This window comes from Pristiophorus japonicus, chromosome 3, assembly GCF_044704955.1.
Source record: "Pristiophorus japonicus isolate sPriJap1 chromosome 3, sPriJap1.hap1, whole genome shotgun sequence".
NCBI lineage: Eukaryota > Metazoa > Chordata > Chondrichthyes > Pristiophoridae > Pristiophorus > Pristiophorus japonicus.
The window spans coordinates 220,276,474-220,289,944 of record NC_091979.1 but is presented as its reverse complement, the minus strand read 5'-3'; the positions used below and the strand labels follow the sequence as shown (position 1 = coordinate 220,289,944).

The 13,471-nt window shown below is 46.1% G+C and overlaps 1 protein-coding gene across 2 annotated transcripts in view; it reads right to left on the bottom strand.

Annotated features, from left to right (window-relative positions):
* The window catches only part of dna2 (DNA replication helicase/nuclease 2), a 123,546-nt gene that overhangs the window by 45,119 nt on the left and 64,956 nt on the right, over nt 1–13,471 (bottom strand). For both annotated transcript variants that reach the window (XM_070876291.1, XM_070876292.1), the window contains 2 exons: nt 10,834–11,059; nt 3,572–3,689 (listed from right to left, as the gene is read on the bottom strand). In XM_070876291.1, coding sequence (XP_070732392.1) covers nt 3,572–3,689; nt 10,834–11,059 — 344 coding nt within the window. The remainder of the gene's footprint in view (nt 1–3,571; nt 3,690–10,833; nt 11,060–13,471) is intronic.

Sequence of the window (13,471 nt, the reverse complement as noted above, 5' to 3'; positions counted from 1 at the left end):
CCAGAGGACTGTGTCTTTGCCGACCCTGGCATTAAAGTCACCCAGGAGGATCAATTTGTCACCCGTAGGGACGACAGGGATGTCTCGAGGTTGGAATAAAAACCCTCTTTAGCCTCATCCGTTTCATCGAGTGTTGGGGCGTACGCACTGAACACTGTGGCGCACTGGTTCCGGGATAGGGTAAGGCGAAGAGTCATGAGACGTTCGTTAACCCCGCAGGGGGGATCTTTGAGGTGGTCGACCAGTTCATTTTTGAAGGCGAAGCAAACTTCCTCTGGTTTTCCTTTCCAGAAAAATCAGAAACCTCCACCATGTTCCTTGAGCTGGCCTTACCCTGCCCGCCGGGTCTCGCTTTGGGCGGCGATGTCAATGTCAAAACGTCTCAAGTTCCCAGGCAACTATGGCAGTGCAGCATTCCGGCCTGTTGCTGTTGGAATTGTCCATGAGGGTCCTGACATTCCAGGTCCCGAACTTCATTGGCGAAGTGGAAGATGCCGGTGCGCGAGTTCTTTTAACATGGGGTGGCCGCTGCACACCGGCAAACACACGGGCTTAGCTGAGCAAGGTCTTGGTCCAGTGGCAAGGGGGTCCAAGACGACTCGAGACCAGGCACTGCTGTATAAGTCTAATTGCCTACAGCTTGGTGTTGGCCGCAAGCTCGGAGCCAAGTAGCGTCATTGATGGTAGATGGCCCAAGGCTTGGTTGGGGAGCAGGGATTAGGAAGATCAGCTGTCCGGTGGAGTTCCGAGGAATGTTTTGGAAAGTTTCTTCCAAGATTAAAAATTTCCCCAAAGGTTTCCAAGTTGTTTTAAAAGTTTAAGCGTTTTGACTATTTCCAAATTATTATTTATTTTTTTTTTTTTTTAAAGTTACACAGGTTGAGTGAAGGTTTAATAAATAGATTAATAATTGGTTAAAAGTTTATTAAAAAAAGTCTAAAATGTAAATCAAGTTGTTTAAAAGTTAGTGTTCACCGCTAGTGACCTAGAGCAGGAACAGCCCGTCGTTGGGCCGAGCCGGCTGGTTGAGGTGACCCGGAGTGCGTCGTTGGGCCGGGCCAGCTGGTCGGAGGGACCCAGAGTGCTGAATGTATTCCCACGATGTGCAATGCCCTCGCTAAACCACACCTGGAGCACTGCAGAGAAGTAGAGGCCCAGACATCTCTGAACGCCTGGACATCGCTTTGGAGAGGTCTGGACGCCTACATGCACAAGTACTCCCAGGTCCCGCTGCACTGCAGCACTTTGCAATTTTTCTCCATTTAAATAATAATTTGCTCTTTGATTTTTTTTCTACCAAAGTGTATGATGTCACACTTTCCAATATTCTACTCCATCTGCCAAATTTTTGCCCACTCACTTAGCCTGTCTATGTCCTTTTGCAGATTTTGTGTGTCCTCCTCACACATTGCTTATCCTCCCATCTTTGTATCGTCAGCAAACGTGGCTACGTTACGCTCAGTCCCTTCTTCCAAGTCGTTAATATAGATTGCAAATAGTTGGGGTCCCAGCACTGATCCCTGCGGCACTCCACTAGTTACTGATTGCCAATCCGAGAATGAACCATTTATCCCGACTCTCTGTTTTCTGTTAGTTAGCTAATCCATGCTAATATAGTACCCCCAACCCCGTGATCTTTTATCTTGTGCAGTAACCTTTTATGTGGCACCTTGTCAAATGCCGTCTGGAAGTCCAAATACACTCTCTGCATCTACCCTGTCAAGCCCCCTCAGAAGCTTATACGCTTCAATAAGATCACCTCTCATTCTTCTAAACTCCAATAAGTATAGGCCCAAACTGCTCAACCTCTCTTCATAAGTTACCTTCTGGATCCCCATACTGCCTCACTCGTAATCACACCCTCCTGTCCCTGACCACGGATCAAATTTGAAGTATTTATCCCAAGGGGTGTGACCGCCTTCTGGAACACAGCGTCTAGGTAACTCTCCCTCTCCCTGATGTATAGCAATGTCCAGCTCATCAACTCTGAGCCAAAGTTCCTCGAGCCACCAACACTTACTGCACCGTGGACCACACTGGTGTCCACCAGCTCCCGCATGCTACAGTTCCCAACACATCGCCTGTCCTGCCATCTCTATTGTATTTTATTTAACTAATTTAGGTTTTCAAGTTTTGAAATATTATCTATGTATAGTTTTTAATCTGTAATCACGGCTCTTAATTTAAGCCAATGCCCAAGTTTAGAAAAAAGAAAAATACTCAACAACCACTCACTTACCCGTTTTCCTGTGACGTTACACTTTCCCCCCCCCCCCCCCCCCTCACAGGTCCATTCGCACTGCTCCCAGCTAGCTGCTCCCACTCTCGGAGCTGGTCACGGGCGCTGCCTTTTATCTTCTCCGCTGCTCCCGCTCCCGGTGCTGGTCTTGGGTGCTGCCTTTCATCTCCCCTCTCCCGGTGCTGCCTTTTATCTCTCCTCTCCCGGCACTGGTCTCGGGCGCTGCCTTTTGTCTCCCCTCTTCCGGCGCTGGTCTCGGGTGCTGCCTTTTATTTTCCCTGCTGCTCCCGCTCTCAGAGCTGGTCTCAGGCACTCATTTTAATCTTCCCCGTTGCTTCCGCTCTAGGTAAGAGAGGTATGTGTGTCGTTGCAGGGAGTGTGTGTGTTTCAGTATCAAGCAGAGACTCTCCATGTGTGGGTTCCCAAGTACTAAAATAATGTTGGATTTCTGCGTGTCAAGACACCTGGATGAACACTTACCCTTTCTAGATTAACCCTTCCACTTTTCCACTCTTACTGGCTTTACATGCACCTAGAGTCATCTGATATCTCACCATGCGTGAGCCTACAAAATGAGCATCAGCAGGCTATTCAACCATAGTGCAAGTAATCAGAGACACTAGCCCTGCCCAATCTTTCCCCTCTCAAGCCTAGGAATACTGAGGCCAATTACAGTGCCCTAACTACTGCCCTGGCTGGTCAACTACCTCAGCAGAGACAGAGCAGTGTTCTTCCTGTCTTTAGGGCTCAGTGCCATACCACACACTGCCATTACCCACTCAATCATTCGGAAACCTGTCGCTGGGTCTTCCCAAATCCTCTGCCCTTCCCAAATTGCAGTGCCCAGCGTCCCCATTTATGCAGTGTCAGTTTTACCTTAGACTCTTGTCCTCTTTTGCTGATGTTATCAATGGTCTCCTCTCGAGGACATTGGCCCCCTGATGGCTCTAATTTCACAGGCACCTTGCCCAAGTGACCAGTATTCAGCTGTCAGGGCTCGGCCATCATGGTCATGTCCAATCCTGCCTTCACCCAACTTCAAAACATTAGCTTCCAACAGGCTGGATGATCAGGGCACTGGGAGGATGTCTGCTCCAGCACAGAGCTCAACGTACCCGCTCACATCGCACAGTGAACCTGCCAGGTTCTTGGCTTATGTCACTCACCTGCCAGGAGAATCTCAACTTGACGTAAATAACAACCTGGTCAGCCAGCTCCGACCGGGCCCCGAGCTCCATTGACAGATATACAGATAAAATAGCACATTCTACCACTTCACAAAAGCTATGGCACAGTAATATTAGTTTCCTAAATTCCCTAATTGTTTGATACCTCTCCTGTCCATACGATTGCCTGGTACTGGATGCATGGCACCAGTCTTGAGGTAGAGGAGAAATCCAGCCTCGGGATCTTCCCTGCGTTCCTGGCTCAGCAAGGTATACAGAATTACCTGCAGAGGAAGGAATGGGGTAAAGATTTACCTTTGTGTATCCAGTTTCATGGTGAACCAAATTAAACCAGCTTTAAAGTCACAGTTCCAAACGCCTACATTTACAGCATAAACGTCAGCCCCACCACCAACCCAAAACAAGGCACTACTTGCTGGGTCCAATTCCAGGGGCAGCAGGCACAGATAGATAGTCCAGCAGGTGATTTCATCACAACTAGCAGATAGCATTAACACAATTAAGGGGAGGCTTGATGACAACAGGAGGGAGAAGGAAAAAGGGAGTTAGGAGCCGGGTTGGGAGGTGGAGTATAAACACTGGCATCGACCTGTTGGGCCAAATGACCTGTTTCCGTCCTGCAGATTCTATATGTACTAGAGTCAAGACGATCCAAATCTCAGAGAAGCCTTTCAAACCACAGTCCTTCGATAGCAATCAGGAGCATGAACCATAGCACTGCTTCCTCCAAGCCTAAAGAGCAGGTGGCTTCGGATTTGTGTTTACCACAAGGCTGGGATGTCAAAGACATGCTAAGCAAGCTCCTGTTGCCGAGCCCGCACAGCCCTGGACACCTTGCTTTCCACTTGGTTGTTCCTTTAAAAATCTTCCCTCGATAGCTGCAGTATTTACCTCCATGGGCTGCAAGGTTGGGAAAGATTGCCCTTCCACAGGTAGATATAGACCAATGAGGGAGCAGCCGCCACCCCCCCTCCGAGGGAACAGCCACCGTCCCCCCTCCGACGAGGGAGCAATCTTGACCAATTCTTTACACCCACAAAGCTCGAAACACTGCAACCAATGGGAGATAAACACAAAGGATGGAAAATGGGGGCAAAAAGTACCAATTTCTGGGGGCAATGTCCCACCCATCCCAAGGACACCATATTGGGCAAGGCAATTTGGTGAAGCATCTCTGATGGTTGCCGAAAATAGGCATTAGCCCCTTATGTAAATGAGATGCCTATGGCCTGTTTTAAGCCCCCTCTGTTAAATTGGCCGGCGCTGAGTGAACCTGGCCCTCACGAATCTTCAACAAAAATTTTGGCCACCAACAGAAGAGTATTTTTATTTTAAAAGCAGGGCTCCTCTCGAGTCCACAACAATCTCTGGGCTGCTGTTGGCAGAGATGCCCCCACCCTCCATCTGTTATCCTCCCCCCTCCCCCAAAATCCTCTGTCCAGACCAATCATGATTTTGAACACCTCTATCAAATCTCCAAGGAGAGCAACCCAGTTTCTCTAGTCTATCCACATAACTAAAGTCCCTCATCCCTGGAATCATTCTTGTAAATCTTTTCTGCACCCTCTCTAAGGCCTTCATATCCTTCCTAAAGTGCAATGCCCAGAAATGGACACAATACTCCAGTTGAGTCAACCTGCCCTGCCACTTTCAACTCGTGCCAGGGTCAAGGATGTCACAGAGCGGACGCAGGGCATCCTGGGGGGGGGGGGGGGGGGGGAGGAGGGTAAACAGCTGGAGGTCATGGTCCATATCGGGACCAACGACATAGGTAAAATAAGGGATAAGGTCTTACAGGAAGAATTCAGGGAGCTAAGAAAATTAAAGGGTAGGACCTCAAAAGGTAATAATCGCCGGGTTACTACCAGTGCCACTTACTAATGAGTATTAGAATAGAAGGATGGAGCGGATGAATACGTGGCTGAAAAGTTGGTGTAGAAGGGAGGGCTTTAAATGCTTGAGGCATTGGGACCGCTTCTGGGGGAGATGGGACCTGTACAAACTGGACAGGTTGCATCTCAAAAGCGCCGGGATCAATATCCACGCGGGGAGTTTTGCTCGTGCTGTTGGGGAGAGTTTAAACTAGCTTGGCAGGGGGATGGGAACCTGAAAACGCATTCAAAAGGGAAGTAAAGCTGAAATTGGATAGCAAGAACCTAGAAAGTGAAGCTGTAAGACAGAAGAAGGTTTAGTATGTAGTAAGCAAGGAGGTGTTCCTGTGCTGAATGGTATATACTTTAATGCAAGGAGCATAGCGAATAAGGCGGATGAGCTAAGAGCACAGGTAGTAGACACTTGGGAGTATGACATTATAGCCATTACACAAACATGGCTGAAAAAGGGGCAGGTTTGGCAGATCAATATTCCTGGTTACAGGATTTTTAGACAAGATACAGAGGGGGGTAAAAAAGGGGGGGTCGCGTTGCGGTACTGATTAAAGAAAATATTACAGCGGTGAGGAGGGATGATATGTTAGAGGGATCATCAAATTAGGTCATATGGGTTGAATAGAAAAATAAAAAAAGGGTGAACACACTGCTGGGTGTGTATTATAGACCCCCAAACAGTGGAAGGGAGATAGAGGAGCGAATATGTAGGTAAATTGCTGTGAAGTCCAAAATCCATAGGGTAGTAATAGTTGAGGATTTTAACTATCCAAATATTGATTGGGATAAATTTAGCGTGAAGGGTATAGAGGGTGCAGAATTCTTGAAATGCATTCAAGAGAACTTTTTTTAGTCAATATGTAGCAAACCCAACACGAGAGGGGGCGGTCTTGGATTTAGTTTTGGGGAATGAAGCTGGGCAGGTTGAAGGGGTATTAGTGGGAGAGCACTTGGGTGCCAGTGACCATAACTCAGTCAGATTCAAGTTGGTTATGGATAAGGACAAGAATAGGCCTGGAATAAAAGTTTCAAATTGGGGAAAAGCTAATTTTGCTAAGTTAAGGAGTGAGTTGGCCATGGTGAACTGGAAACAACTACTTGTGGGTAAATCAGTGTTGGAACAGTGGGAGGTATTCAAGGAGGAGATCCGGAAGGCTCAGGCCAAACATGTGCCCTTAAAAAGGTTGGAAATAATAATTCTAGAGCCCCCTGGATGTCGAGGGACTTACAGGGGAGGATTAAGAAAAAAAAGGGACTCTTATGTCATATATCAACCACTATAGAATCTTAAGAGGACTATAGAAAGGTAAGAGGCAAAATTAAAAAGGATATTAGGAATGCTAAGAGAGCACGAGAAATTCTTGGCCGGTAAAATTAAGGAATACCCTAAGATGTTCTATAAATCTATTAAGAGTAAAAGAGCCTAATAGAGACCATGAGGGTAATCTTTGTGTGGAGGCAGAAGATGTTGGGAGGATTCTTAACGAATACTTTACATCTGTTTTCACAAAGGAAAGGGGCAATGCAGATATTGCTATCGAGGAGGAGTGTGATATACTGGATGAGACAAATATGAGAGAAGTAGTATTAAGGGGTTTAGCAGCTTTGAAAGTAGATAAGTCTACAGGCCTGGATGAAATGCATCCCAGGCTGTTGAGCGAAGCAAAAGAGAAAATAGCAGAGGCCTTGACCATCATTTTTCCAGTCCTCTTTGGATCTGGGCATGGTGCCGAAGGATTGGAGGACTGCTAATGTAGTACCCTTGTTTAAGAAGGGAGAAAGGGACAGGCCGAATAATTACAAGCCTGTCAGCCTAACCTCAGTGGTGGGAAAATTATTGGAAAAAATCCTGAAAGACAGGATAAATCTGCATCTGGAAAGGCAAGGATTAAATTAAGGACAGTCAGCACGAATTTGTTAAAGGAAGATAGTGTCTGACTAACCGGATTGAATTTTTTGAGGAGGTAACCAAGAGGGTCGATAAGGGTAGTGCATACAATGTAGTATCTATGGACTTTAGAAAAGATTTTGATAAGATCTCACATGGTAGACTGGTCATGTAGGTTAAAGCCCATGGCAAAGTGGCAAGTTGGATCCAAAATTGGCTTGGAGGAAGGAAGCAAAGGGTAATGATTGATGGATGTTTTTGTGACTGGAAGGATGTTTCCAGTGGGGTTCCGTAGGGCTCAGTACTGGGACCCTTGCTTTTTGTGGTATATAACAATTTAGATGTGAATATAGGCTGTATGATTAAGAAGTTTGCAGACGACACTAAAATTGACTGTGTGGTTGATAGAGGAAAGTCATGGGCTGCAGGAGGATATCAATCTAATGGTCAGGAAGGCAGAGCAGTGGCAAATGGAATTTAATTCTGAGAAGTGAGAGGTGATGCACTTTGGAAGGACTAATAAGGAAAGGGTATACACATTAAGTAGTAGGCCACTTAATAGTGTAGATGAACAAAGGGACCTTGGAATGCTTGTCCACAGATCCCTGAAAGTAGCAGGCCAGGTGGATAAGGTGGTTAAGAAGGCATACGGAATATGCTTGCCTTTATTGGCCAAGGCATAGAATACAAGAGCAGGGAGGTTATGCTTAAATTGTATAATACTTTGGCTAGGCCACAGCTAAGGAGTATTGCGTGCAGTTCTGGTCGCTGTATTATAGGAAGGATGTGATTGCACGAGAGAGGGTGCAGAGAAGATTTACTAGGATGCTGCCTGGAATGGAGAATCTTAGTTATGAGGACAGATTGGATAGTCTGGGTTTGCTCTCATTGGAACAGAGGAGGTTGAGAGGAGACCTCATTGAGGCGTACAAAATATTGAGGGGCCTGGACATAGTGGATAATAAGGGTTTATTTCCATTGGTGTAGGGGTCTATTACGAGGGGACACAGTTTTAAGGTGGTTGGTGGAAGGTTTAGAGGGGATTTGACGGGGGCTTCTTTATGCAGAGGGTTGTGGTGATCTGGAACTCGTTGACTGGAAGAGTGGTGGATGCAGAAACCCTCACCACTTTTAAGAGATGGTTGGATGGGCACTTAAAGTGCAGCAACCTGCAAGGTTACGGACCTAGAGCTGGTAATTGGGATTAGACTGGATGGCCTTTTGTTGGACGGAGCAGATATAATGGTAAGTAATGCAGGGAATAGAATACAGCCAGGGTGATCTCCTGGACTAGTTTCGATTGCCTGGATGGGTCGGAGAGAAATTTTCCCAGATTTTTTCTCCTTAAATTGGCCTGGGTTTTTAAATCAGATTTTTGCCTCTCCCAGGAAATCACATGGCTCCGGTTGGGGTGGAGTGCAGAATGCTTTAGTATAAGGGGTGTCACAGTTGTGGTGAGACAGATTGGTTGGGGTGCTCTTTGACTTTCCGTCATTGTTCATAGGTTTATATGTAACCTTTAGGGCTACTGACCAAGGGCCATGTGGCTGTCAGCTGCCACGGACACGATGGGCCAGAATGGCCTCCTTCTGCCCTGTAAATTTCTATGTTTCTATGTTTATGCACATATACCCCTAGGTCTCTTTGTTCCTGCACCCACTTTAGGATTGTACCTGCAATTTATATTTCCTCTCCTGGGGCAGAGAATTCCAAAGATTCGCAACCCTGTGAAGAAATTTCTCCTCATCTCGATCTTAAATGACTTCCCCTTATCTTGAGACTATGCCCCCTAGTTCTAGACTCTCCAGCCAGGGGAAACAACCTCAGCATCTATCCTGTCAATCCCCTTCTGAATCTTGTATGTCTCAATGAGATCACCTCTCATTCTCAGATGTATTCTCGGCCGACATGTCATACGCGCTCTTTTTCTGCTTCATCTTTGCTCCCTATCCCTTTTGTCATCCGGGGAGCTCTGACTTTAGTTGCCCTACATTTCCCCCTGGTAGGAATGTACCTCATCTGTAGCCGAATTATTTCCTCCTTAAACGCAGCCCATTGTTCCATTACAGTTTTGCCTGTCAGTCTTAGAATCCAATTTCTCGGGCCAGATCAGTTCTCAACCCACTGAAATTGGCCTTCCTCCAATTAGTATTTTTACTCTAGATTGCTCCCTGTCCTCTTCCATAGCTAAACTAAACCTTATGATACTGTGATCACTGTTCCCGAAATGTTCACCTACTGACACTTGCTCCACTTGACCCACCTCATTCCCCAGAACCAGATCCAGCAATGCCTCCTTCCTCATTGGGCCAGAAATATACTGATCACAAAAGTTCACCTAAACACAATTCAGAAATTCTTCCCCCTCTGCCCTTTATACTATTACTCTCCCAGTCTATATTTAGATAGTTGAAATCCCCCCCATTATCCCTACTCTATAGTTCTTGCATCTCTAATTTCTTTGCAAATTTGCTCCTCTATATTTCCCCACTAGTTGGTGGCCTATAGAATACACCTAGTATTGTGATGGCACCTCTATTATTTAACTTTAATCATATAGATTCTGACCTTGACCCCTCCAGGACATGCACTCTCTCCAGCACTAACGTTCTCCATTATCAATACTGCCACACCACCTTCTATCTTTTTTTTCCTATCCTTCCTGCACATCATATATCCAGGAATATTTAATACCCAATCCTGCCCTTTTATTGAGCTATTCCCATGTGGCTATTTGCGCCTGCAGCTCACCAACCTTGTTTACTATGATTCGTGCATTCACATACATACACTGTAAACCTATCTTAGACCATCCCATGTTCTCTCTTAGTCTGACCCCACCTAATACCGTACTATTTCTTACTTGAGTGCTATCCGTCTCTCCCAATCCTTTGTTACTCTTTTCTAATGCTATACCCTGTGCCCATCCCTCTGCCAACTTAGTTTAAACCCTCCCTAGTTAGCTTAAGATTAGCAACGGGTAACCTTCTGGAGTCCATAACAGGATAAAAATTAATACTCAAGTTTTAAATTAATCCAAAAGGACATGGGTTTATTAAGAACATTCAGCACGGATTTGTAAAGGCAAGTCATCCCTTATAAACTGAAGAGTTCTCTGAGGAAATCATGCACTGTATTGATAAAGGATATGTTAATTTTTAAAAGGTATTTGATCAGGTGCCGTGTAGGGGTTTGTCGATAAATTTAAGACACGTATATTATAGGGAGTAAGGCAACAATAAAAGGACAGAAAACAGCGAGCAGTGGGTGGGGGTTCTCGTTCTCTCTCTGGTGAGAGTCAGCACCTTCAGGAACTATACCCCAGAGAGTCAGCACCTTCAGGAACGGTACCCCAGTGAGAGTCAGCAGCTTCAGGAACTGTACCCGAGAGAGAGTCAGCAGCTTCAGGAACTGTACCCCAGAGAGAGTCAGCAGCTTCAGGAACTGTACCCCAGTGAGAGTCAGCACCTTCAGGAACTGTACCCCAGTGAGAGTCAGCACCTTCAGGAACTGTACCCCAGAGAGAGTCAGCAGCTTCAGGAACTGTACCCCAGAGAGAGTCAGCAACTTCAAGAACTGTACTCCAGAGTCAGCACCTTCAGGAAGAGTACCCCATGATGCTGAGCTACATACCTGACTTCTGTGCTCCACAGAGTTAGATTCTTTCCCAGTTTTAAGCTCCAAAGGCATGATTCTGGTCTGGGTCCTGGATGGGTGGTGAATTTTAACAGTGGCTGTTACGTCAATCTTGCCCTTTAAGCCAAACCTCGGGGACCAAATATTCTCTTCAATGTCTTCAATATCAAGCACTGTGATGCCACTCACAGAATCAGGTCTGACCAGGTCTCGCTCACTGGGGCTAGGAAAAATATCAGAGGAAATTACATCACACTTAAGATTGCTATAGCTCATCATCATCATAGGTAGTCTCTCGAAATCAAGGAAGACTTTCTTCCACTCAGAGTTTTCAGGTGGCTGTACAGTCCAATGCAGGAATTACAGTCTCTGTCACAGGTGGGGCAGACAGTGGTTGAAGGAAAGGGTGGGTGGGGAGCCTGGTTTGCTGCATGCTCCTTCCGCTGCCTGCGCTTGTTTTCTGCATGATCTTGGCGACAAGACTCGAGGTGCTCAGCGCCCTCTCGGATGCTCTTTCTCCACTTTGGGCTTGGGCCAGGGATTCCCAGGTGTCAGTGGGGATGTTGCACTTTATCAAGGAGGGTGTCCTTGAAACATTTCCTCTGCCCACCTGGGGCTCGCTTGCCGTGTCGGAACTCCGAATAGAGCGCTTGCTTAGGGAGTCTCATGTCGGGCATTTGGAGGATGTGGCCCGCTCAACGGAGCTGGTCAAGCGTGGTCAGTGCTTCAATGCTGTGGCCTGTGCGAGAACACTGGCGTTGGTGTGCCTATTCTACCAGCGAGCCGGGCCCGGGGTGGGGGGACAGGGGGCAAAAGAGGGGAGGGGAGGGCAACGGGTGAGGGAGGTCACTGAATGTGTCGTTAAATCGATCACCTGGTGACGGTAGCAAACCAAGCAAATCAAACAGACCTCTCCAAAGAAAACTAGATGTATGCCCAGCCATCCGAATAGGCCAAAGGCATCTCTCGTTCAAAATGCGAATACCTCGAAAGGTTATCTCCTCGAAAAATTCAATCAGGTTAATCAAACATGATCTTCCCTTAACAAATTTGTGCTAACTGTCCGATTATTCCTTGCCTTTCTAAATGTAGATTTATCCTGTCCTTCAGGATTTTTTCCAATAATTTTCCCACCACTGAGATTAGCCTGACAGGCCTGTAATTACTCTGCCTATCCCTTTCTCCCTTCTTAAACAAGGGTACCACATTAGCAGTCCTCCAGTACTATATGCCCAAGTCCAAAGAGGACTGGAACATGATGGTCAAGGCCTCTGCTATTTCTTCTTTTGCTTCGCTCAACAGCCTGGGATGCATTTCATCCAGGCCTGGGGACTTACCTACTTTCAAAGCTGCTAAACCCCGTAATACCTCCTCTTTTACTACGTTTATTTCATCCAGAATTTCACACTCCTCCTCAATAGCAGTATCTGCATTGCCCCTTTCCTTTGTGAAAACAGATGTAAAGTATTCGTTAAGAATCCTCCCAACATCTTCCGCCTCCACACAAAGACTACCCTCATGGTCTCTAATAGGCCCTTTTACTCTTAATAGATTTATAGAACATCTTAGGGTATTCCTTAATTTTACTGGCCAAGAATTTCTCGTGCTCTCTCTTAGCATTCCTAATATCCTTTTTAATTTTGCCTCTTAACTTTCTATATTCCTCTAAAGATTCTATAGCCGTTGATATATGACATAAGCGTCCCTTTTTTTCTTCATCCTCCCCTGTAAGTCCCGAGACAGCCAGGGGGCTCTAGAATTGTTAATCCCACCCTTTTTCCTTAAGGGCACATTTGGCCTGAGCCCTCCGGATCTCTTCCTTGAATGCCTCCCACTGTTCCGACACTGATTTACCTTCAAGTAGCTGTTTCCAGTCCACTGTGGCCAAATCAATTCTCAACTTAGCAAAGCTAGCTTTTCCCCAATTTGAGACTTTTATTTCTGGTCTATCCTTGTCCTTATCCACAACTACCTAGAATCTGACTGAATTATGGTCACTGGCACCCAAGTGCTCTCCCACTGATACCCCTTCCAACGGTCTAGCTTCATTTCCCAAAACTAAATCCAGAATCGCCCCCTCCTGTGTTGGGCTTGTTACATATGGACTAAAAAAGTTCTCTTGAATGCATTTTAAGAATTCCGCACCGTCTATACCCTACACACTATATTTGCCCCAATCAATATTAGGATAGTTGAAATCCCCTATTACTGCCCTATGGTTTTTGACTTCACAGAAATTTGCCTACATATTTGCTCTTCCATCTCCCTCCCACTGTTTGGGTTCTATAATACATGCCCAGCACAGCAGTGTGATCGCCCTTTTTTTATTTTTCAGTTCGATCCATATGGCCTCATTTGATAATCCTTAACATTGTCATGTATACATGCTAGAGGTTACTAGCTCCAGGTGGCGCCACTGTCGGAGGTCATTGGGCTGTATGCACGTGTGTGCGGCCCAGGTATAAAAGGCAAGCCATCATGCAATGTAATCATTTTGGGGCCTAATAAAGCAGAGCCAGGTCTGTACCTGTGTTAGTTTACAGTATTCAGTATCGAGTTATTACATACATAACATTTGGCAACAAGGTAACTTAAGAACCTTTGCATGCAAAAATGAGCACAATTGGAATTCTGG